At 52.0% G+C, this 25,516-nt stretch overlaps 1 protein-coding gene across 1 annotated transcript in view; it reads right to left on the bottom strand.

Annotated features, from left to right (window-relative positions):
- LOC139255771 (coiled-coil domain-containing protein 170-like) overlaps positions 1-25,516 on the bottom strand; it is a 132,177-nt gene that overhangs the window by 87,793 nt on the left and 18,868 nt on the right. The window contains exons 4-6 of the mRNA XM_070873983.1: positions 18,553-18,684; positions 8,673-8,929; positions 6,604-6,748 (exon numbers count right to left, since the gene is read on the bottom strand). Of these exons, the coding sequence (XP_070730084.1) occupies positions 6,604-6,748; positions 8,673-8,929; positions 18,553-18,684 (534 nt within the window). The remainder of the gene's footprint in view (positions 1-6,603; positions 6,749-8,672; positions 8,930-18,552; positions 18,685-25,516) is intronic.

The raw sequence follows: 25,516 nt of genomic DNA, 5'->3' as shown, positions 1-25,516 counted from the left end.
CCTGCAAGCTCTGGCTGGGTGTTTGCCTCCACACCTCCAACATGAGCTGTTGTTGGAAACAAAAGGTCCATTACTAGTCGATCGTCTCTGACTGTCTCTGTAACTGTCCTTAAGCGCACCATTGACAGGTGTTGATGGCCCCATTACTGTCCGCATTGTCCCTTGCGATGGCATGAATCGCCGTTCAGCTAGCCATTGTCTCTGTTGAATTCCCCCCTTTGGGTTCGACTACATGCTCGGGCATGTCCGATTCAACATAAGAACATAAGAACATAAGAATTAGGAACAGGAGTAGGCCATCTAGCCGCTCGAGCCTGCTCCGCCATTCAACAAGATCACGGCTGATCTGGCCATGCCCCTGTCTGCCTGGAGAACTGTGTGCCGTGTTAACAATGTTGACTCCCTGTCCATTTGCTGCACTTAAACCAAGATTTTTGCCAAACATCATTCTGGTCTCTTCCTCCCCCGAAATAAATGTCTGGGCCATCAAAGCCGCCGTTTCCAGGATCAAGTCTTTGGTCTCAATCAGTTTCCTGAAAACCCCAGCGTGCCCGATGCCCTCAATAAAAAAGTCTCGCAGCATCTCCGCTCTGCATGCATCTGGGAACTTACATAGGCTCGCCAGTCACCGGAGGTCTGCCACGAAGTCTGGAACGCTTTGCCCTTCTCGCCGCTGGTGCGTGTAAAACCGGTGTCTCACCATGTGCATGCTGCTCGCTGGTTTAAAGTGTTCCCCGATCAACTTACTGAGCTCTTCAAAAGTCTTGTCCGCCAGCTTCTCTGGCGCTAGAAGGTCCTTCATCAGGGAGTACGTTCTGGATCCACAAACCGTCAGGAGATGAGCCCTGCGTTTGTCGGCCGAATCCTGTCCCAGCCATTCCTTAGTGACAAAACTTTGCTGTAGTCTCTCAATAAAATCATCCCAATCATCACCAACACAGTACCTCTCGTCTGTGCTGCTAGTGGCCATGCTCATGTGGTTTAAATCCCAGTTTCTCGTCGCCAATGATATGTCCTTACTATACAGTATAAATGCACACGAGGCCCATACTAGAGAGAAGGTCACTCTGTGACCAGTTACCTTTATTAGCCAGCACTGAAGTGAAGGAGGTGGGTGGAGCTTCCCCTTTTATACCTGAGAGTCCAGGTTAGGAGTGTCTCCCACAAGTTCACCACCTAGTGGTCAGTGTCCTCACGGTGTACAACTCAGGTCAGTTTATACATGGGTTACAATGACAGTTGAATACATGACAGGCCGAATGGCCTACTCCTGCACCTATTTTCTCTATTTCTATGTTACATCCGAGCCTTCCGCGAGGGGTGGGCACCGGAGGGACTGGAGTGCACCATCTCAACCGGGAACACGATTTTAATTTGATTTAATTTGATTTGATTTGACAACGGTTCCCTTTATGTTGAATTGTTACTTTGTGTTTTTGGTGCCGTCAAATAAAAAACCAAGGGACACTTGAATGAACGTTTCTGGAGTGTGACCCCACCGTCCCGCCTTTAATCAGGAGGCACTTTGATTTAAATTTAAAGCTGATTTACAGGTACAACAAAATAGTTGTGTGGCTGGAGGGGATGACAGAGATAGCGAGCGGCGAGACCATGGAGGGATTGGAACACAAGGATTAGAATTGTCAAGCTGAAACTAAGAGCAGTCTCGGAACTCCTTCGATTGGGTTCCTGAGCTAAAGAGCAAACTTCATTCAGACTCTGGTTTGAATCACTGTGAGGGATTATGCATCTTTGCTGCTTTTTCCCTGTTCAACTGAGCCGCAACCTTGAATACCAAAGAAACCCTCATTGTTTTTCACTGCGATTTTTAATTTTATATCCAGCAGTTCAGCTGGACATTGGCCAGTCGGGAAAATCAAAGCCCCCAGCAGCTGAATCCCATTTTATGATTTATGAATATGAACATGAAAAAAAAAACCCAAAGTCATGGGTTTGTGGTTGTGACTGTGTGGGTACGTGTGGGTCGTGAGAGGGCTCTGCATTCCTGCCCATGGTGTCACAACTCTCTGAAGTTAAGGGCGGCCAGATCCGATGGAACTGACGTGAGCTTTATCACGTTCATTCTCGGGATGTGGGCATCGCTGGCCAGGCCGGCATTTTTTTGCCCATCCCCCTAGTCACCCCTTGAGAAGGAGGAGGTGAGCCGCCTTCTTGAACCGCTGCAGTCCCGTGTGGTGAAGGTGCCTTTAAGGATGTTGAACCCCCCCCCCCAACAACAATTAAGGAACGCTATATGTCCAAGTCAGGATGGGGTGTGACTTCGAGGGGAGCTCGGGGGTAGGGGTGTTCCCGTGACAGTGCTGCGCTTGTCCTGCTCAGTGATGGAGGTGCTGGGGCTCGGAAGAAATCTTGGCCTGTAAGACACGCCTCAAAGAATGAATTACTTTGAAGGGCAATGACTTGCTATCAAGGCAAATAAAGGGCAGCTATTTTGCACAATTTAACCTGTCTGTCTTCCTCAAGTCTTTTACATTCCCACAGTGCTGTTAGGGAGGGAGTTCCCGGATTGTGACCCAGCGACGATGAAGGAACGGCCGATATATTTCCCAGTCAGGATGGTGTGTGACTGGGAGGGGAACGTGGAGGTGGTGGTGTTCCCCTGCGCCTGCTGCCCTTGTCCTTCTAGGTGGTAGAGGTCGCGGGTTTGGGAGGTGCTGCCGAAGAAGCCTTGGCGAGTTGCTGCAGTGCATCTTGTAGATGGTGCACACTGCAGCCAGGGGGCGCCGGTGGTGGAGGGAGTGAATGTTGAAGGTGGTGGATGGGGGGCCAATCAAGCGGCTACTTTGTCCTGGATGGTGTCGAGCTTCTCGAGTGTTGTTGGAGCTGCACTCATCCAGGCAAGTGGAGAGTGTTCCATCACACTCCTGACTTGTGCCTTGTAGATGGTGGAAAGCTTTGGGGAGTCAGGAGGTGAGACACTCGCCGCAGAATACCCAGCCTCTGACCCGCTCTTGTAGCCACAGTATTTATGTGGCTGGTCCAGTGAAGACAAACGTAGGTCCCTTGCAGTCAGAATCAGGTGAATTTATAATGGGGAATAAAGAAATGGCAGACCAATTGAACAAATACTTTGGTTCTGTCTTCACGAAGGAAGACACAAATAACCTTCCGGAAATATTAGTGGACTGAGGGTCTAGTGAGAAGGAGGAACTGAAGGAAATCCTTATTAGTCAGGAAATTGTGTTAGGAAAATTGATGGGATTGAAGGCTGATAAATCCACAGGGACTGATAAACTGCATCCCAGAGTACTTAAGGAAGTGGCCCTAGAAATAGTGGATGCATTGGTGATCATTTGCCAACAGTCTGTCGACTCTGGATCAGTTCCCATGGACTGGAGGGTAGCTAATGTAACACCACTTTTTAGGAAAGGAGGGAGAGAGAAAACGGGGAATTATGGGCCGGTTAGCCTGACATCAGTAGTGAGGAAAATGTTGGAATCAATTATTAAAGATGAAATCGCATCGCATTTGGAAAGCAGTGACAGGATCGGTCCAAGTCAGCATGGATTTATGAAAGGAAAATCATACTTGACAAATCTTCTAGAAACATAGAAAATAGGTGCACCACCCAGTGGGTTACTGTGGAACTGCAGCCAGTGGTGGTTACATAGAGACAGAGAAACATAGAAAATAGGTGCAGGAATAGGTCATTCGGCCCTTCGAGCCTACACCACCATTCAATAAGATCATGGCTGATCATTCACCTCAGTATCCCTTTCCTGCTTTCTCTCCATACTCCTTGATCCCTTTAGCCGTAAGGGCCATATCTAACTCCCTCTTGAATATATCCAATGAACTGGCATCAACAACACTCCGCGGTAAGGAATTCCACAGGTTAACAACTCTCTGAGTGAAAAAGTTTCTCCTCATCTCGGTCGTAAATGGCCTAACCCTTATCCTTAGACTGTGTCCCCTGGTTCTGGACTTCCTTAACATCAGGAACATTCTTCCTGCATCTAACCTGTCCAGTCCCGTCAGAATCTTAAACGTTTCTATGAGATCCCCTCTCATTCTTCTAAACTCCAGTGAATACAGGCCCAGTCGATCCAGTCTCTCCTCATATGTCAGTCCTGCCATCCCGTTGAGAGTTGTTGAGGCCAGTTCATTGGATATATTCAAGAGGGAGTTAGATATGGCCCTTACGGCTAAAGGGATCAAGGGGTATGGAGAGAAAGCAGGAAAGGGGTACTGAGGTGAATGATCAGCCGTGATCTTATTGAATGGTGGTGCAGGCTCGAAGGGCCGAATGGCCTACTCCTGCACCTATTTTCTATGTTTCTATGTTTCTGATCAGTGGTGACCCCCAGGATGTTGATGGTGGGGGATTCGGTGATGGTAATACCGTTGAATGTCAACGGTCAGTGGTTAGGCTCTCACCGGTTGGAGATGGTCATTGCCTGGCACTTGTGTGGTACGAATGTTACTTGCCATTTATCAGCCCAAGCCTGAATGTTGTCCAGGTCTTGCTGCATGCGGGCACGGACCGCTCCATTATCTGAGGAGTTGCGAATGGCACATCTTTGGCACTCCCGGCACCAAAGCTTCACACGGTGGAAACGGACGTTGACAATTCAGGCGTGGCAGGCGGGGGATCGGATCTGCTGTCCACCCGAATATCCGGCCGCTAAGAGAAAAGGATGGAAAATGGTGTTGCTGGACCAGACCGGGGCAATCCATCAGGGGATAGGGTCCCAGTCTCGACAAAATATCACATCCTGTTCCTGCCCGCTGTCAAATTCTCAACAGGTGCTTCTCCAAATTAAGGACAAGGAGGAGGCCGTTCAGCCCCTCGAGCCAGTTCCGTCATTCTATTCGATCACAGCCCATTTGTACTTCAACTATATTTATCCGCCCTGGCTACATATCTCTTCATCCTTACCCAACAATAATTCAAAATTCAAAATAAAAATTTGGGGTCAGTTGAAAATTTCAAAATTAAGATTGATAGAGTTTTGTTGGCTAAGGGTATTAAGGGTTACGGAACCAAGTCGGGTAAATGGAGCTGATGTACAACCATTAGATCAGCCATGATCTCCATGGCTGTATCGTAACACAATTAACACAACACTCAAGGCTTCTTCGGCAGCACCTCCCAAACCCGCAACCTCTACCACCGAGAAGGGCAAGAGGAACACCACCACCTCCACGTTCCCCTCCGAGTCACACACCATCCTGACTTGGAAATATATCGGCCGTTCCTTCATCGTCGCTGGGTCACAATCCTGGAACTCCCTCCCGAACAGCACTGTGGGAGCACCTTCACCACACGGACTGCAGCGGTTCAAGAAGGCGGCTCACCACCACCTTCTCAAGGGGCGATTAGGGATGGGCAATAAATGCCGGCCTTGCCAGCGACGCCCACAGAATTTTTTTTTTAACAATTTGGCTTGAGAGGTTGAATGGGCCTCCTCCTGTTCTTGTGTAACAGGCTCGAGGGGCTGAACAGCCTCCTCCTGTTCCTAATGTAGCATGTTAGAGGGGCTGAATGGCCCCCTCCTGTTCCTGTGTAACAGGCTCGAGGGGCTGAATGGCCCCCTCCTGTTCCTGTGTAACAAGCTCGAGGGGCTGATCAGCCTCCTCCTCTCCTAATGTAGCATGTTAGAGGGGCTGAATGGCCCCCTCCTGTTCCTGTGTAACAAGCTCGAGGGGCTGATCAGCCTCCTCCTGTTCCTAATGTAGCATGTTAGAGGGGCTGAATGGCCCTTTCCTGTTCCTATGTAACAGGCTCGAGGGGCTGAACAGCCTCCTTCTGTTCCTAATGTAGCATGTTAGAGGGGCTGAATGGCCCCCTCCTGTTCCTGTGGAACAGGCTCGAGGGGCTGATCAGCCTCCTCCTGTTCCTAATGTAGCATGTTAGAGGGGCTGAATGCCCTTTCCTGTTCCTATGTAACAGGCTCGAGGGGCTGATCAGCCTCCTCCTGTTCCTAATGTAGCATGTTAGAGGGGCTGAATGGCCCCCTCCTGTTCCTGTGTAACAGGCTCGAGGGGCTGAATGGCCCCCTCCTGTTCCTGTGGAACAGGCTCGAGGGGCTGATCAGCCTCCTCCTGTTCCTAATGTAGCATGTTAGAGGGGCTGAATGGCCCCCTCCTGTTCCTATGTAACAGGCTCGAGGGGCTGAACAGCCTCCTTCTGTTCCTAATGTAGCATGTTAGAGGGGCTGAATGGCCCCCTCCTGTTCCTGTGTAACAGGCTCGAGGGGCTGAACAGCCTCCCCCTGTTCCTAATGTAGCATGTTAGAGGGGCTGAATGGCCGCCTCCTGTTCTTGTGTAACAGGCTCGAGGGGCTGATCAGCCTCCTCCTGGTCCTAATGTAGCATGTTAGAGGGGCTGAATGGCCCCCTCCTGTTCCTGTGTAACAGGCTCGAGGGGCTGAATGGCCCCCTCCTGTTCCTGTGTAACAGGCTCGAGGGGCTGAATGGCCCCCTCCTGTTCCTGTGTAACAGGCTCGAGGGACTGATCGGCCTCCTCCTGTTCCTGTGTAACAGGCTCGAGGGGCTGAATGGCCCCCTCCTGTTCCTGTGGGTAGTGGCTATGTCCCAGTCTGGGCCATTGTTTAACATGCAGTGAGGTCGCGGTCTCACCTTGTTGGTCAGGTAGTCGAGCGGCTCGCGCTGACCCTCGGAGTCCAGGCCCAGTCCGCGGGCGAGTTTCTGGATGCTGGCAGTCAGTCTCCTCTCTGCACCCGCCGCTCTCTGCTCACTCTGCTCTCTCTCTCTCAGGTGCAGCCTGCGAGGGTAACCAGTAACCAAGTCACGTTTACAGGAATGCCTGCCATACACCCTGGAAACAAAGCCCAGACCGACCCGCTCATTCCTTCCAGGACCATCAAGCCCCACCCCAGAGACTTGAGCACAAAAATCCAGGCTGACACTCCTAGTGCAGTACTGAGGGAGAGCCGCACTGTCGGAGGGGCAGCACTGAGGGAGTGCTGCACTGTCGGAAGGGCAGTACTGAGGGAGTGCTGCACTGTAGGAGGGGCAGTACTGAGGGAGCGCTGCACTGTCAGAGGGGCAGTACTGAGGGAGCGCTGCACTGTCGGAGGGGCAGTACTAAGGGAGTGCTGCACTGTCGGAGGGGCAGTACTGAGGGAGTGCTGCACTGTAGGAGGGGCAGTACTGAGGGAGCGCTGCACTGTCGGAGGAGCAGTACTGAGGGAGCGCTGCACTGTAGGAGGGGCAGTACTGAGGGAGTGCTGCACTGTAGGAGGGGCAGTACTGAGGGAGCGCTGCACTGTCGGAGGGGCAGTACTGAGGGAGCGCTGCACTGTCAGAGGGGCAGTACTGAGGGAGTGCTGCACTGTAGGAGGGGCAGTACTGAGGGAGTGCTGCACTGTAGGAGGGGCAGTACTGAGGGAGCGCTGCACTGTCGGAGGGGCAGTACTGAGGGAGTGCTGCACTGTAGGAGGGGCAGTACTGAGGGAGCGCTGCACTGTCGGAGGGGCAGTACTGAGGGAGTGCTGCACTGTAGGAGGGGCAGTACTGAGGGAGCGCTGCACTGTCGGAGGAGAAGTACTGAGGGAGCGCTGCACTGTCAGAGGGGCAGTACTGAGGGAGCGCTGCACTGTCAGAGGGGCAGTACTGAGGGAGCGCCACACTGTCGGAGGGGCAGGACTGAGGGAGCGCTGCACTGTTGGAGGGGCAGTACTGAGGGAGCGCTGCACTGTCGGAGGGACAGTACTGAGGGAGTGCTGCACTGTCGGAGGGGCAGTACTGAGGGAGAGCTGCACTGTCGGAGGGGCAGTACTGAGGGAGTGCCGCACTGTCGGAGGGGCAGTACTGAGGGAGAGCTGCACTGTCGGAGGTGCAGTACTGAGGAAGCGACGCACTGTCGGAGGGGCAGTACTGAAGAAATGCTGCACTGTCGGAGGTGCCAGGTAAATTGGAATCAAAGACTGGCGACAAAACTGTAATGGAACACTGGGCAACCTTTAAAGAGAAGCTATTGCAGGTGATTCTCGGGCTACGATGAGATGGATAAGAATGGAACCAGGTGAGTGCAGTCCCACCCAGCTGGACGATGGTGGAGAGGCGTTGGAGGAGGATGGAGTGGTCACCCGTGTCAAAGGCTGCAGACAGGTCGAGAAGGATGAGGAGGGATAGTTTACCTCTGTCACAGTCACAGAGGATGTCATTCGTGACTTTGATGAGAGCTGTTTCGGTATTGTGGCAGGGTCAGAAACCGGATTGAAGGGATTCAAACATGGAATTGTGGGAAAGATGGGCACGGATTTGGGAGGTGACAACACGTTCAGGGAATTTGGAGAGGAAAGGGAGGTTGGAGATGGGGCAAGCAGAGTGAGTATCCCTTCAGGAGAGGAGGGGACCTGTACCCCAGTGAGAGTCAACACCTTCAGGGGAGGGGACCTGTACCCCAGTGAGAGTCAGCACCTTCAGGGGAGGAGGGGACCTGTACCCCAGTGAGAGTCAGCACCTTCAGGGGAGGGGACCTGTACCCCAGTGAGAGTCAGCACCTTCAGGGGAGGAGGGGACCTGTACCCCAGTGAGAGTCAGCACCTTCAGGGGAGGGGACCTGTACCCCAGTGAGAGTAAGCTCCTTCAGGGGAGGGGGGGGACCTGTACCCCAGTGAGAGTCAGGGAGAGCAGAGGGGAGGGGATACATTTGTAGCTTCCTTTGAGCGCCGGGTGCGTACCTGAGTCGTTCCTCGAGTTCGGCGATCCTCTCGCTCAGCTCCTCGTTGTGACCCTGCAGGCTGTGGATGCTGCAGTTTGCCTGGGTCTTCCCGGTGCCCACAGTGCCCGGCCGTTCCTGGGCCTCCCTCATGCAGCCTTTCAGCGACTGGATGAGCGAGACCTGTCGGGCTTCATGCTCTTTGTGCTGCTCCAGCTCGCCTCGCAGAAGCAGCAAGGCCGCCTCTTTTGCCGCCAGCCTCTCTCGCAGGTCCCTGACCTACATCGGACACGGACAAGGAGTCAACACCCAGCCCACACAGTCAACCATTCACGCCCTGCACCACATTAATCACTACACTTCACAAATTACTTCCTCTGTCGTGAAGCGCTTTCGGACGTCCTGAGGCCATGAAAGGCGCTATATAAATGTAAGATCTTTCTTTTTGTTGATGTAAATTTTGACTCCATTTTGTTTCTCTCATTCAAGCGATGCACGTCACGGTTGAAGAGCACTGTTGAGTGACTGCTCCCTGGTGCCTCCTGGTCTCACTCACAGGCCTGCTTGCATCTTGGTGCACTTCAACCATGAATCAGTGCAATTGGGGTGCGTTTAAACTTAGCCCCATTGAATAATTATACATAGAATCATAGAATCACAGAACGGTTACAGCACAGAAGGAGGCCATTCGGCCCTTCGAGCCCGTGCCGGCTCTCTGCAAGAGCAGCTCAGCCAGTCCCACTCCCCCGCCCTTTCCCCATAGCACTGCTAATTTTTTTCCTTCAAATACTGATCCAGTTCTCTTTTGAAAGCCACGATTGAGTCTGCCTCCACCACCCTCTCAGGCAGCGCATTCCAGATCACAACCACTCGCTGTGTAAAAATGTTTTTCCTCATGTCGCCTTTGGTTCTTCTGGCAATCGCCTTAAATCTGTGCCCTCTGGTTCTCAACCCTTCCACCAATGGGAACAGTTTCTCTCTCTCTCTACTCTGTCTAGACCCCTCATGATTTTGAACACCTCGATCAAATCTGCTCTCAACCTTCTCTGCTCCAAGGAGAACAACCCCAGCTTCTCCAGTCTATCCACGTCACTGAAGTCCCTCATCCCTGGAACCATCCTCGTAAATCTTTTCTGCTCCCTCTCTAAGGCCTTCACATCCTTCCTAAAGTGCGGGGTCCAGAATTGGACACAATACTCAAGTTGAGGCCAAACCTGTGTTTTATACAGGTTCATCATAACTCCCTTGCTCTTGTACTCTGCGAGAGGAGGGGACCTGTACCCCAGTGAGAGTCAGCACCTTCAGGGATTCGGGGGACCTGTACCCCAGAGAGAGTCAGCACCTTCAGGGGAGGGGGGGACCTGTACCCCAGTGAGAGTCAGCACCGTCAGGGGAGGAGGGGACCTGTACCCCAGTGAGAGTCAGCACCTTCAGGGGAGGGAGGACCTGTACCCCAGTGAGAGTCAGCACCTTCAGGGGAGGGGGGACCTGTACCCCAGTGAGAGTCAGCACCTTCAGGGGAGGGGGGGGGACCTGTACCCCAGTGAGAGTCAGCACCTTCAGGGGAGGGGTGGACCTGTACCCCAGTGAGAGTCAGCACCTTCAGGGGAGGGGACCTGTACCCCAGTGAGAGTCAGCACCTTCAGGGGAGGGGGGGACCTGTACCCCAGTGAGAGTCAGCACTTTCAGGGGAGGAGGGGACCTGTACCCCAGTGAGAGTCAGCACCTTCAGGGGAGGGGACCTGTACCCCAGTGAGAGTCAGCACCTTCAGGGGAGGGGGGGACCTGTACCCCAGTGAGAGTCAGCACCTTCAGGGGAGGGGGGGACCTGTACCCCAGTGAGAGTCAGCACCTTCAGGGGAGGGGACCTGTACCCCAGTGAGAGTCAGCACCTTCAGGGGAGGGGGGACCCGTACCCCAGTGAGAGTCAGCACCTTCAGGGGAGGGGACCTGTACCCCAGTGAGAGTCAGCACCTTCAGGGGAGGGGACCTGTACCCCAGTGAGAGTCAGCACCTTCAGGGGAGGGGGGGACCTGTACCCCAGTGAGAGTCAGCACCTTCAGGGGAGGGGGGGACCTGTACCCCAGTGAGAGTCAGCACCTTCAGGGGAGGGGACCTGTACCCCAGTGAGAGTCAGCACCTTCAGGGGAGGGGGGACCCGTACCCCAGTGAGAGTCAGCACCTTCAGGGGAGGGGACCTGTACCCCAGTGAGAGTCAGCACCTTCAGGGGAGGGGGGGACCTGTACCCCAGTGAGAGTCAGCACCTTCAGGGGAGGAGGGGACCTGCACCCCAGTGAGAGTCAGCACCTTCAGGGGAGGAGGGACCCGTACCCCAGTGAGAGTCAGCACCTTCAGGGGAGGGACCTGTACCCCAGTGAGAGTCAGCACCTTCAGGGGAGGAGGGGACCTGTACCCCAGTGAGAGTCAGCACCTTCAGGGGAGGGGACCTGTACCCCAGTGAGAGTCAGCACCTTCAGGGGAGGGGGGACCTGTACCCCAGTGAGAGTCAGCACCTTCAGGGGAGGGGACCTGTACCCCAGTGAGAGTCAACACCTTCAGGGGAGGAGGGGACCCGTACCCCAGTGAGAGTCAGCACCTTCAGGAGAGGAGGGACCTGTACCCCAGTGAGAGTCAGCACCTTCAGGGGAGGGGACCTGTACCCCAGTGAGAGTCAGCACCTTCAGGGGAGGGGGGGAGCTGTACCCCAGTGAGAGTCAGCACCTGCAGGGGAGGGGGGGAGCTGTACCCCAGTGAGAGTCAGCACCTTCAGGGGAGGAGGGGACCTGTACCCCAGTGAGAGTCAGCACCTTCAGGGGAGGGGACCTGTACCCCAGTGAGAGTCAGCACCTTCAGGGAGAGGAGGGGACATGTACCCCAGTGAGAGTCAGCACCTGCAGGGGAGGGGGGGAGCTGTACCCCAGTGAGAGTCAGCACCTTCAGGGGAGGAGGGGACCTGTACCCCAGTGAGAGTCAGCACCTTCAGGGGAGGGGACCTGTACCCCAGTGTGAGTCAGCACCTTCAGGGGAGGGGACCTGTACCCCAGTGAGAGTCAGCACCTTCAGGGAGAGGAGGGGACATGTACCCCAGTGAGAGTCAGCACCTTCAGGGAGAGGAGGGGAATGGGATAAGGAGGGAAAGGAGGTGTGAGAAACCCATCCCATTGAACCTTTATTGCGGTTTTATTCCGGACGGAGTGTAACGACCCGGGCGAACCATCCCGATCCTGGTCTGGCTCCCCACGCGGGGCCCAATCGGGAAGGGGATGGCAGGGTTCAGTCACTCTGCACAGGGGACGTGAGCCAGCACGGGCTGCTCTCTCTGCACTGCAGCCTCTGCACATGAGCCTTGGCTGTGTTGCTGCGGAGGGAACTCTCTCACTACACTGACAGACAGCTCGCTGGCTCTCGGCTCTGCTGGCCTTCTGTGCCAGCAACAGGCAATAAAGAACACACAGTAATATCTCAGGCAGCTCTCGCAGTTTGAGTGCAACAAGCTGGAGACAGTTTGCAACCTCCCCGCATAGCTGGAGAGAAACTCGCTCAAACAATATTTGGACAAAGGGTGGGGAAAGGGCCCAACAAAAGATCGGTGTAAAGGGAGCTTTACTCTGTATCTAACCCGTGCTGTACCTGTCCTGGGAGTGTTTGATGGGACAGTGTAGATAGAACTTTACTCTGTATCTAACCCCGTGCTGTACCTGCCCTGGGAGTGTTTGATGGGACAGTGTAGAGAGAGCTTTACTCTGAATCTAACCCGTCCTGTACCTGCCCTGGGAGTGTTTGATGGGACAGTATAGAGGGAGCTTTACTCTGTATCTAACCCATGCTGGACCTGCTCTGGGAGTGTTTGATGGGACAGTGTAGAGGGAGCTTTACTCTGTATCTAACCCCGTGCTGTACCTGCCCTGGGAGTGTTTGATGGGACGATGTAGAGGGAGCTTTACTCTGTATCTAACCCGTGCTGTACCTGCCCTGGGAGTGTTTGATGGGACAGTGTAAAGGGAGCTTTACTCTGTATCTAACCCGTGCTGTACCTGCCCTGGGAGTGTTTGATGGGACAGTGTAGAGGGAACTTTACTCTGTATCTAACCACCTGTACCTGCCCTGAGAGTGTTTGATGGGACAGTGTAGAGGGAGCTTTACTCTGTATCTAACCCCCTGTACCTGCCCTGGGAGTGTTTGATGGGACAGTGTAGAGGGAACTTTACTCTGTATCTAACCCCATTCTGTACCTGCCCTGGGAGTGTTTGATGGGACAGTGTAGAGGGAGCTTTACTCTGTATCTAACCCCATGCTGTACCTGCCCTGGGAGTGTGTGATGGGACAGTGTAGAGGGAGCTTTACTCTGTATCTAACCCCGTGCTGTTCCTGCCCTGGGAGGGTTTGATGGGACAGTGTAGAGGGAGCTTTACTCTGTATCTAACCCCGTGCTGTACCTGCCCTGGGAGTGTTTGATGGGACAGTGTAGAGGGAGCTTTACTCTGTATCTAACCCCGTGCTGTACCTGCCCTGGGAGTGTTTGATGGGACAGTGTAGAGGGAGCTTTACTCTGTATCTAACCCCGTGCTGTTCCTGCCCTGGGAGGGTTTGATGGGACAGTGTAGAGGGAGCTTTACTCTGTATCTAACCCCGTGCTGTACCTGCCCTGGGAATGTTTGATGGGACAGTGTAGAGGGAGCTTTACTCTGTATCTAACCCCGTGCTGCACCTGCCCTGGGAATGTTTGATGGGACAGTGTAGCGGGAGCTTTACTCTGTGTGGGAGAGTTTTGCCCAGGCAACAAAAGGCACGGCCTCCGATGGTGGAGCGATTATAATCAGGGATGCTCAAGAGGGCAGAATTAGAGGAGTGCAGTCTCAGAGGGTTGTGAGGCAGGAGGAGATCACAGAAAATAGGGAGAGGCGAGGGCAATGGAGAGATTTGAAAACAAGGGTGAAAATGTTAAAATCGAGGCGATGCCGGACCGGGAGCCAATGTCGGTCAACGAGCACAGGGGGGATGGGTGAGCGGGACTCGGTGTGACATGGTGACACCGGATTGTATTCCATTCCCCAGCATTCTCGTGTAAAATTCAGCAAGGGAAGATACTACTGTCATGTATTTAACTGTCATTGTAACCCATGTATAAACTGACCTAAGTTGTACACCATGAGAACACTGACCACTAGGTGGTGAACTTGTGGGAGACACTCCTAACCTGGACTTTCAGGTATAAATGGGGAAGCTCCACCCACCTTCATCACTTCAGTGCTGGCTAATAAAGGTAACTGGTCACAGAGTGACCTTCTCTCTAGTATGGGCCTCGTGTGCATTTATACTGTATAGTAAGGACATATTATTGGCGACGAGAAACTGGGATTTAAACCAGGCGAGCATGGCCACTAGCAGCACAGACGAGAGGTACTGTGTTGGTGATGATTGGGACGACTTTATTGAGAGACTACAGCAAAGTTTTGTCACTAAGGAACGGTTGGGACAGGATTCGGCCGACAAACGCAGGGCTCATCTCCTGACGGTTTGTGGATCCAGGACGTACTCCCTGATGAAGGACCTTCTAGCGCCAGAGAAGCCGGCGGACAAGACTTTTGAAGAGCTCAGTAAGTTGATCGGGGAACACTTTAAACCGGCGAGCAGCATGCACATGGCGAGACACCGGTTTTACACACACCGGCGGCGAGAAGGGCAAAGCGTTCCAGACTTCGTGGCAGATCTCCAGCGATGGGCGAGCCTATGTAAGTTCCCAGAGGCATGCAGAGCGGAGATGCTGCGAGACTTTTTTATTGAAGGCATCGGGCATGCTGGGGTTTTCAGGAAACTGATTGAGACCAAAGACTTGACCTTGGAAACAGCGGTTCTGATAGCCCAGACATTTATCACAGGGGAGGAAGAGACCAGAATGATGTTTGGCAAAAATCTTGGTTTAAGTGCAGCAAATGGACAGGGAGTCAACATTGTTAACGCGGCACACAGTTCTCCAGGCAGACAGGGGCAATCGGACATGCCCGAGCATGTAGTCGAACCCAAAGGGGGGAATTCAACAGAGACAATGGCTCGCTGAACAGCGATTCATGCCATCGCAAGGGACAATGCGGTCAGTAATGGGGCCATCAACACCTGTCAATGGTGCGCTTAAGGACAGTTACAGAGACAGTCAGAGACGATTGACTGGTAATGGACCTTTTGTTTCCAACAACGGCTCATGTTGGAGGTGTGGAGGCAAACACACAGCCAGAGCTTGCAGGTATCAGCAATATACCTGCAGAAACTGCAACGTCAGCGGTTACTTGCCACGTATGTGCAGGAAGCCTGCAGCCAGGTTGATGTACGAGGAGGACGGGCCCGATGTAAACCCTACGAGGGCACTGGGGGAAATCGCTGGAAGTTGAAGATCAGCGAGTTCATGTGGAGCAGGTATACAGTTCATACACCAGGACGCCACCGATAATGATGAAAGTGCTCCTCAATGGCATCCCAGTATCAATGGAGCTAGACACGGGGGTCAGCCAGTCCCTGATGAGTATCAAACAGTTCTACAAGTTGTGGGCGTCCAAGGCCAGGAGGCCAAAATTATTGGCAATTGACGCACAGCTACGGACATTTACAAAGGAGATCATTCCGATGCTAGGCAGCGCCACGGTAGTCGTGACCCACAAAGATTCGGAGAACAGGTTTCCACTCTGGATTATCCCGGGGGACGGTCCCGCACTACTGGGGAGGAGTTGGCTTGCTGTCATGAACTGGAAATGGGGCGATGTCAATGCAATTTCCTCTGTGGAGCGAGTATCATGCTCACAGGTCCAGGACAAATTTGACTCATTATTTCAACCTGGCATTGGCACTTTCATGGGGACCAAGGTAGTGATTCACATAAACCCGGACGCCAGACCAGTACACCACAAGGCCAGAGCGGTGCCGTACGTGATGCGGGAAAAGATAGTAGGCGAATTGGACCGCCTGTTGAGGGAAGGCATCATCTCGGCAGTCGAATTCAGTGACTGGGCGAGCCCGATTGTGCTGGTGCTCAAGGCGGATGGGTCGGTCAGGATATGTGGTGATTACAAGGCCACCATCAATCGGGTGTCACTCCAAGACCAGTACCCGCTACCGAGAGCGGAGGACCTCTTTGCGACGCTATCCGGTGGCAAACTTTTTTCAAAATTGGACCTGACCTCAGCTTACATGACCCAGGAGCTGGCGAGTGAGTCGAAGAAGCTGACCACCATCACGACACACAAGGGGTTGTTGGAGTACAACAGATATCCGTTCGGGATTCGCTCGGCCGCCGCGATCTTTCAACGAAATATGGAAAGCCTCCTCAAGTCGATTCCAAGGACAGTGGTTTTTCAGGGCGACATCCTCATCACGGGTTACGATACTGAAGAACACCTCCACAACCTGGAGGAGGTGCTAGGCAGACTGGACCGGGTAGGTCTGCGACTGAAAAAGGCGAAGTGCGTCTTCCTAGCTCCAGAGGTAGAATTCCTGGGGATGAGGGTGGCAGCAGACGGGATCAGCCCTACTGCATCCAAGACGGAAGGGATCCAGAGAGCACCCAGACCCCGTAACACGACGGAGCTGCGTTCGTTCCTAGGGCTCCTGAACTATTTTGGTAATTTTCTTCCCAAATTGAGCACGCAAAGGTCGCGAATGGATCTGGGGGGACAGCCAGGAAAGGGCTTTTGATAGAGCACGCAATTTGTTATGCTCCAACAATCTGTTAACGCTATATGATCCATGTAAGAAACTCATTTTAACGTGCGACATGTCATCCTATGGGGTCGGGTGTGTGTTGCAGCACGTCAATGCCAAGGGTTAGTTACAGCCGGTAGTTTATGCCTCCAGGAGTCTGTCCCAGGCAGAAAGGGGCTATGGGATGGTAGAAAAGGAAGCGCTTGCTGTATGCTGTAATAAAAATGCACCAGTACCTGTTTGGCAGGAAATTTGAGCTGGAGACAGATCACAAACCCCTAACGTCCCTTTTGGCCGACAACAAGGCCATAAATGCAAATGCATCGGCCCGAATACAGAGGTGGGCACTCACGTTAGCCACCTATGACTACACAATTCGGCACAGACCGGGCACCGAAAACTGCACCGATGCACTCAGCAGGCTCCCACAAGCCACCACTGAGGGGGCTACCGAGCATGGTGCTGAGATGGTCATGGCTGTTGAAGCTTTCGGAAGCGAAGGCTCACCCGTGACAGCCCGTCAGATTAAAGTCTGGACAAATAGAGACCCGCTATTGTCTCTCGTCAAGAAATGTGTCCTGAATGGGGACTGGGCAGCCACGTACAGGGCATGCCCTGAGAAATTTAAACCATTTCACAGGCGCAAGGATGAACTCTCGATTCAGGCCGATTGCCTACTGTGGGGAAACCGAGTAGTCATGCCCCAGATGGGCAGAGAGATGTTCATCAGAGAACTCCACAATGAGCGCCCGGGCATTGTCATGATGAAGGCAATTGCCAGGTCACACGTTTGGTGGCCAGGGATAGACGCAGATCTGGAACTTTGTGTTCGCAGGTGCAACACGTGTGCCCAGCTGGGCAATGCGCCCAGGGAAGCCCCCCTTAGCCCCTGGCCCTGGCCCGCCAAGCCATGGTCACGCATCCATGTAGATTATGCAGGTCCTTTCATGGGAATAATGTTTTTGGTTGTAGTAGACGCCTACTCCAAATGGATCGAGTGTGACATTCTCAATTCAAGCACATCCTCTGCCACGATAGAAAGTCTACAGGCAATGTTCGCCACCCATGGTCTACCGGATGTCCTGGTCAGCGACAATGGCCCGTGCTTTACAAGCACTGAATTCCAGGACTTCATGGCAGGTAATGGTATCAACCATGTTAGAACGGCACCTCAAACGGCCAGGCAGAACGAGCAGTGCAGATAATCAAACAGGGGATGCTCAGAATCCAAGGGGGTTCCCTACAATGCCGCTTATCACGCCTCCTGTTGGCCAATAGATCCCAACCACACTCGCTCACAGGGGTTCCACCCGCTGAGCTGCTAATGAAAAGGACGCTCAAAACCAGGTTATCCCTTATACACCCCACCATGAAAGAAATTGTTGAGAGCAGGCGCCAGTCACAATGTGACTACCATGACAGGGATGCGAGGGCGCGATGTATTGATGTCAATGACCCTGTCTTTTTCCTCAACTATGCTGCAGGGCCCAAATGGCTCGCAGGCACTGTGATTGCCAAAAAAGGGAATAAGATTCTGGTAGTTAAACTTACCAATGGACAAATCTGCCGCAAACACGTGGATCAAACAAAAAGGAGGTTCAGCAACCCCATAGAAGTAGCAGAGGGTGAACACGATGTAGAGTTGACTCCACCACAGGTGACCTAACACCGGAACCAAAGGGAGGAGAGCCCAGTCACTGTGGGCAGTCCGGACAGGCCTGAGGCACCGCAATCAGCAGACACTCAGGCCAGCGCCCAACAACTGGAGCCCCAACTCAGGCGCTCTACAAGGGAGCGTAAACCAGCAGAGAGACTCAACCTGTGATCCCAATAAGACTTTGGGGGAGAGGTGATGTCATGTATTCAACCAGCATTGTAACCCATGTATAATCTGACCTAAGTTGTACACCGTGAGAACATTGACCACTAGGTGGTGAACTTGTGGGAGACACTCCTAACCTGGACTTTCAGGTATCAAAGGGGAAGCTCCACCCACCTTCATCACTTCAGTGCTGGCTAATAAAGATTACTGGTCACAGAGTGACCTTCTCTCAAGTATGGGCCTTGTGTGCATTTATACTGTATAGTAAGGACATATTAACTACGTTAGGTAAAACATGGTTTAGCTTAATCCCAAAAGCAGCAGAATTGAAACCATTCACAGCAAGACTGGAGACACAGAGAGTGTGAAGGGACAGAGAGTGTTTGGTACCTGGGTCTGCGAACTCTCGTATTTCACAAGCATCGCCGCGTACTCTGACCGCAGCATGTCCACGGGCAGGCCATAGTGAGGCAACGCGTCCGTGCGGGGAGCCGCGTCCATCGCAGGGGGACCAAAGGTCACCTGTAGGAGATGAGGTCCTGGTTAGTCACTGGGCATTCAGCTGTGGTGTGTCGATGTAACTAGGTCAGCAAACTTCCACCCGCGCTAAACACAAGGACCCCAGAATTAGGAGCAGGAGTAGGCCATTCGGCCCCTCGAGCCTGCTCCGCCATTCAATAAGATCATGGCTGATCTTCGAACTCAACTCCACTTTCCTGCCCGATCTCCATATCCCTTGATTCCCCCAGACTCCAAAAATCTATCTATCTCAGCTTTGAAGGATAGGGGAGACTAGAACTAGAGGGCATGATCTTCGAATAAGGGGCCGCCCATTTAAAACTGAGATGAGGAGAAATTTCTTCTCTAAGAGGTTTGTAAATCTGTGGAATTTGCTGCCTCATATTTACGAAAGGATATACCTGCTTTGGAGGCAATTCAGAGAAGGTTCACTAGGTTGATTCCGGAGATGAGGGGTTGACTTATGAGGAAAGGTTGAGTAGGTTGGGCCTCTACTCATTGGAATTTAGAAGAATGAGAGGTGATCTTATCGAAACGCATAAGATTATGAGGGGGCTTGACAAGGTGAATGCAGAGAGAATGTTTCCACTGATGGGGGAGACTAGAACTAGAGGGCATGATGTGAGAGTAAGGGGCCGCCCATTTAAAACTGAGATGAGGAGGAATTTCTTCTCTCAGAGGGTTGTAAATCTGTGGAATTCATTGCCTCAGGGAGCTGTGGAAGCTGGGACATTGAATAAATTTAAGACAGCGATAGACAGTTTCTTAAACGATAAGGTGATAAGGGGTTATGGGGAGCGGGCGGGGAAGTGGAGCTGAGTCCATGATCGGATCAGCCATGATCTTATTAAATGGTGGAGCAGGCTCGAGGGGCCGTATGGCCTACTCCTGCTCCTATTTCTTATGTTCTTATATATGTTCTTGAATATATTCAGGGACTCAGCATCCACAGCCCTCTGGGGCAGAGAATTCCAAAGATTCACCACCCTCTGAGTGAAGAAATTCCTCCACATCTCAGTCCTAAATGGCCGACCCCTTATCCTGAGACTGTGACCCCTGGTTCTAGACTCCCCAGCCCGGGGGGAAACAACCTCTCAGCATCGACCCTGTCAATCCCCCTCAGAATCTTGTATGTTTCAATCAGATCACCTCTCATTCTTCTAAACTGCAGAGAGTATAGGTCCGATCGACTCAATCTCTCCTCATAGGACAAGTCTCTCATCCCAGGAATGATCCTTTGTTGCAGTGCCTCCAAAGCAAGTATATCCTTCCTTGGATAAGGAGACCAAAGCTGTCCAGGTGTGGTCTCACCAAGGCCCTGTACAATTGTAGCAAGACTTCCTTACTCTCATACTCCAACCCCCTTGCAATGAAGGACAACATGCCATTTGCCTTCCTGATTGCTTGCCGTACCAGCATACTAATTCTCTCTGTTTCCTGTACTGCACCATCCAAGACTCTCTGAACTTCAACATTTAAAAATTCTCATCATTTAAAAAATTACGTCCGAGATATTGGAACCATTCGCGCCAGCCGCTAAGACCGGTTTTGGAAACAAAAATGGCGGCCGTCTCGATCTCGCCCGCTGCCGGTATGCATCGTGGCGCGCGTCATTTTGGGCAGGTTGCCTCCACTATTTACTGACCGCGAGCGTTACATCCATCGGCGTTCAATGCCAAGTCGAGGCAGTCTGAGCAATTCCAGATGTGGCCATTACCAACCTCTCCAAAGCACGCTCGTGCGTGCAGCCCTTTGTCAGTGCAAAACCCCGGTAATAGTGGAGGAACCTGACCTGGGAGTGTTTGATGGGACAGTGTAGAGGGAACTTTACTCTGTATCTAACCCCCTGTACCTGCCCTGGGAGTGTTTGATGGGACAGTGCAGAGGGAACTTTACTCTGTATCTAACCCCCTGTACCTGCCCTGGGAGTGTTGGATGGGACAGTGTAGAGGGAGCTTTACTCTGTATCTAACCCCCTGTACCTACCCTGGGAGTGTTTGATGGGACAGTGTAGAGCGAGCTTTACTCTGTATCTAATCCCGTGCTGTACCTGCCCCGGGAGTGTTTGATGGGACAGTGTAGAGGGAGCTTTACTCTGTATCTAACCCCCTGTACCTGCCCTGGGAGTGTTTGATGGGACAGTGTAGAGGGAGCTTTACTCTGTATCTAACCCCCTGTACCTGCCCTGGGAGTGTTTGATGGGACAGTGTAGAGGGAGCTTTACTCTGTATCTAACCCGTGCTGTACCTGCCTGGGAGTGTTTGATGGGACAGGGTAGAGGGAGCTTTACTCTGTATCTAACCCGTGCTGTACCTGCCCTGGGAGTGTTTGATGGGACAGTGTAGAGGGAGCTTTACTCTGTATCTAACCCCCTGTACCTGCCCTGGGAGTGTTTGATGGGACAGTGTAGAGGAATGCAATTTTGACGAAATCTAATCAAATTTTTAGCGTGTGGAGGTGAGAGAGATTTGAATGAGGCGCTGCTAGCCTAGAGGGGCAGAGCTCCAGCGTGTATGAGTGCTCTGTTACGAGGACACGGCCGACTGAAATCCGAGTCTGCTGCCTCTGCAGATCCATTTATGATGAAACACTGCCTCCTGGTGGGGAAAGTGGGAAACTATGACTCAATACCGGGGGTCATTTTATTTCAGTTTGTCTGTTTCTGCAGCAGACAGCGTTGCATTGCCAGCATCTCTCAGGATTGGTTTTGCCTCCACCCCCGGGGAAAGCATGGTCCTGCAACATGGGAGGAGAACGGCAGAATAGCATCTCACTTTCTGCAGCCAGTTCTTCGCTGACCGAGGAAACCGATTCTTGCTGGAAATCATCGATTGCAGATTCTGGGACACAGTGAGCAGTGGATCATAGAAACATAGCAACATGGAAAATAGGTGCAGGAGTAGGCCATTCGGCCCTTCGAGCCTGCACCAGCATTCAATAAGATCATGGCTGATCATTCACCTCAGTACCCCTTTCCTGCTTTCTCTCCATACCCCTTGATCCCTTTAGCCGTAAGGGCCACATCTAACTCCCTCTTGAATATATCCAATGAACTGACATCAACAACTCTCTGGGGCAGGGAATTCCACAGGTTAACAACTCTCTGAGTGAAGAAGTTTCTCCTCATCTCGGTCCTAAATGGCTTACCCCTTATCCTTAGACTGTGACCCCTGGTTCTGGACTTCCCCAACAATCGGGAACATTCTTCCCGCATTTAACCTGTCCACTCCCCTCAAAATCTTATATGTTTCTATGAGATCCCCTCCCATCCTTCTAAACTCCAATGCATAAAGGCCCAGTTGATCCAGTCTCTCCTCATATGTCAATCCCGCCATCCCGGGAATCAGTCTGGTGAACCTTCGCTGCACTCCCTCAATAGCAAGAACGTCCTTCCTCAGATTAGGAGACCAAAACTGAACACAATATTCCAGGTGTGGCCTCACCAAGGCCCTGTACAGCTGCAGTAAAACCTCCCTGCTCCTGTACTCAAATCCCCTCGCTATGAAGGCCAACATGCCATTTGCCTTCTTCACCGCCTGCTGTACCTGCATGCCAACTTTCAATCACTGATGAACCATGACACCCAGGTCTCGTTGCACCTCCCCTTTTCCTAATCTGTCACCATTCAGATAATATTCTGCCTTCGTGTTTTTGCCCCCAAAGTGGATAACCTCACATTTATCCACATTATACTGCATCTGCCATGCATTTGCCCACTCACCTAACCTGTCCAAGTCACCCTGCAGCCTCTTAGCATCCCCCTCACAGCTCACACTGCCACCCAGTTTAGTGTCATCTGCAAACTTGGAGATATTACATTCAATTCCTTCACCTAAATCATTGATGTATATTGTAAAGAGCTGGGGTCCCAGCACTGAGCCCTGCGGCACTCCACTAGTTACTGCCTGCCATTCTGAAAAAGACCTGTTTATCCCGAGTCTCTGCTTCCTGTCTGCCAACCAGTTCTCTATCCACGTCAATACATTACCCCCAAAACCATGTGCTTTGATTTTGCACACCAATCTCTTGTGTGGGACCTTGTCAAAAGCTTTTTGAAAGTCCAAATACACCACATCCACTGGTTCTCTCTTGTCCACTCTACTAGTTACATCTTCAAAAAATTCCAGAAGGTTTGTCAAGCATGATTTCCCTTTCATAAATCCATGCTGACTTGGACTGATCCTGTCACTGCTTTCCAAATGCGCTGCTATTTCATCTTTAATAATTGATTCCAACATTTTCCCCACTACTGATGTCAGGCTAACCGGTCTATAGTTACCCACTTTCTCTCTCCCTCCTTTTTTAAAAAGTGGTGTTACATTAGCTACCCTCCAGTCCATAGGAACTGATCCTGAGTCGACAGACTGTTGGAAAATGATCACCAATGCATCCACAATTTCTAAGGCCACCTCCTTAAGTACTCTGGGATGCAGACAATCAGACCCTGGAGATTTATCGGCCTTCAATCCATCAATTTCCCGAACACAATTTCCCGCCTAATAAAGATTTCCTTCAATTCCTCCTTCTCACTAGACACTCTGTCCCCTAGTACATCCGGAAGATTATTTGTGTCTTCCTTTGTGAAGGCAGAACCAAAGTATTTGTTCAATTGGTCTGCCATTTCTTTGTTCCCCATTATAAATTCACCTGAATCTGACTGCAAGGGACCTACGTTTGTCTTCACTAAACTTTTTCTCTTCACATATCTATAGAAGCTTTTGCAGTCAGTTTTTATGTTCCCGGCAAGCTTCCTCTCATACTTTATTTTCCCCTTCCTAATTAAACCCTTTGTCCTCCTCTGCTGAATTCTAAGTTTGCAGCTTTTTCTGGCCAATTTATATGCCTCTTCCTTGGATTTAACACTATCCTTAATTTCCCTTGTTAGCCATGGTTGAGCCACCTTCCCCATTTTATTTTTACTCCAGATAGGGATGTACAATTGTTGAAGTTCATCCATGTGATCTTTAAATGTTTGCCATTGCCTATCCATTTAAGTATCATTTGCCAGTCTATTCTAGCCAATTCACGCCTCATACCATCGAAGTTACCTTTCCTTAAGTTCAGGACCCTAGTCTCTGAATTAACTGTGTCACTATCCATCTTAATAAAGAATTCTACCATATTATGGTCACTCTTCCCCAAGGGGCCTCGCACAACAAGATTGCTAATTAGTCCTTTCTCATTACACATCACCCAGTCTAGGATGGCCAGCCCTCCAGTTGGTTCCTCGATATATTAGTCTCGAAAACCATCCCTAATATACTCCAGGAAATCCTCCTCCACCGCATTGCTACCAGTTTGGTTAGCCCAATCTATATGTAGATTAAAGTCGCCCATGATAACTGCTGTACTTTTATTGCACACATCCCTAATTTCTTGTTTGATGCTGTCCCCAACCTCACTACTACTGTTTGGTGGTCTGTACACAACTCCCACTAGCGTTTTCTGCCCCTTGGTATTCCGTAGCTCCACCCATACCGATTCCACATCATCCAGGCTAATGTCCTTCCTTACTATTGCATTAACTTCCTCTTTAACCAGCAATGCCACCCCACCTCCTTTTCCTCTCTGTCTATCCTTCCTAAATGTTGAATACCCCTTCATGTTGAGTTCCCAGCCTTGGTCACCCTGGAGCCATGTCTCCGTGATGCCAATTACATCATATTCGTTAATAGCTGCCTGTGCACCTGGAGACACAATGAGCAGTGGATCCCGAGACACAGTGAGCAGTGGATCCCAGAGACAGAATGTGCAGTTGATCACAAAGACCAAGTGTCCAGTGGTTTCCAGAGACAGAATGTGCAGTGCATCACATAGACCGAGTGTGCAGTGGATCCCAGAGACAGAATGTGCAGTGCATCACATTGACCGAGTGTGCAGTGGATCCCAGAAACAGTGGATCCCAGAAACAGAGTGTGTAGTGGATCCCAGAGAGCAGGTGTGCAGTGGATCACAGATACAGAGTTTGCAGTGGATCTCAGAGACTGTGAGGGCAGTGGATCCCAGAGACAGTGTGCAGTGGATCCCAGAGAGGGAGAGGGAAGTGCATCCCAGAGACTCCTGGTTTGGGATCTTGATGTTTCTGGTGAGACTCAGTCAGCTACAGCTGACAATCAGCCAGGTAACAGGCGTCAGAGTCGGAGGCCGTGAAAGAGGGTTTATCCAGGGCAAGCCGTTCCCAATGACAGAGATCATAAACATACAACAGAGGCCGATTTTATGGGGGCACGGGATTAATGTAATCACATTTATGCTGCCATAGTTCAGGGGGAGCAATTGTGTCTCTGAGATGAAGGTCCCTCTCCAGAGAACTGAGCCCATAATCCAGTCAGACATTCCCAGGGCAGTACTGAGGGCGCACCGCACTGTCGGAGGGGCAGTACTGAGGGAGAGCCGCACTGTCGGAGGGGCAGTACTGAGGGTGCCCCGCACTGTCGGAGGGGCAATACTGAGGGAGTGCCGCACTGTCGGAGGGGCAGTACTGAGGGAGAGCCGCACTGTCGGAGGGGCAGTACTGAGGGACAGCCGCACTGTTGGAGGGGCAGTACTGAGGGTGCCCCGCATTGTCGGAGGGGCAATACTGAGGCAGCGCTGCACTGTCAGAGGAGCAGTACTGAGGGAGTGTGGCACTGTCGGAGGGGCAATACTGAGGGAGTGCTGCACTGTCGGAGGGGCAGTATTGAAGGAACGCCGCACTGTCGGAGGGGCAGTACTGAGGGAGAGCGGCACTGTCGGAGGGGCAGTACTGAGGGAGTGCGGCACTGTCGGAGGGGCAGTACTGAGGGAGAGCTGCACTGTCGGAGGGGCAGTACTGAGGGAGTGCGGCACTGTCGGA

Source organism: Pristiophorus japonicus, unplaced genomic scaffold, assembly GCF_044704955.1.
Source record: "Pristiophorus japonicus isolate sPriJap1 unplaced genomic scaffold, sPriJap1.hap1 HAP1_SCAFFOLD_626, whole genome shotgun sequence".
NCBI classification, from domain to species: Eukaryota; Metazoa; Chordata; class Chondrichthyes; family Pristiophoridae; genus Pristiophorus; species Pristiophorus japonicus.
The sequence above is the reverse complement of the archived record's forward strand: the minus strand, read 5'-3'. Positions and strand labels throughout refer to the sequence as shown.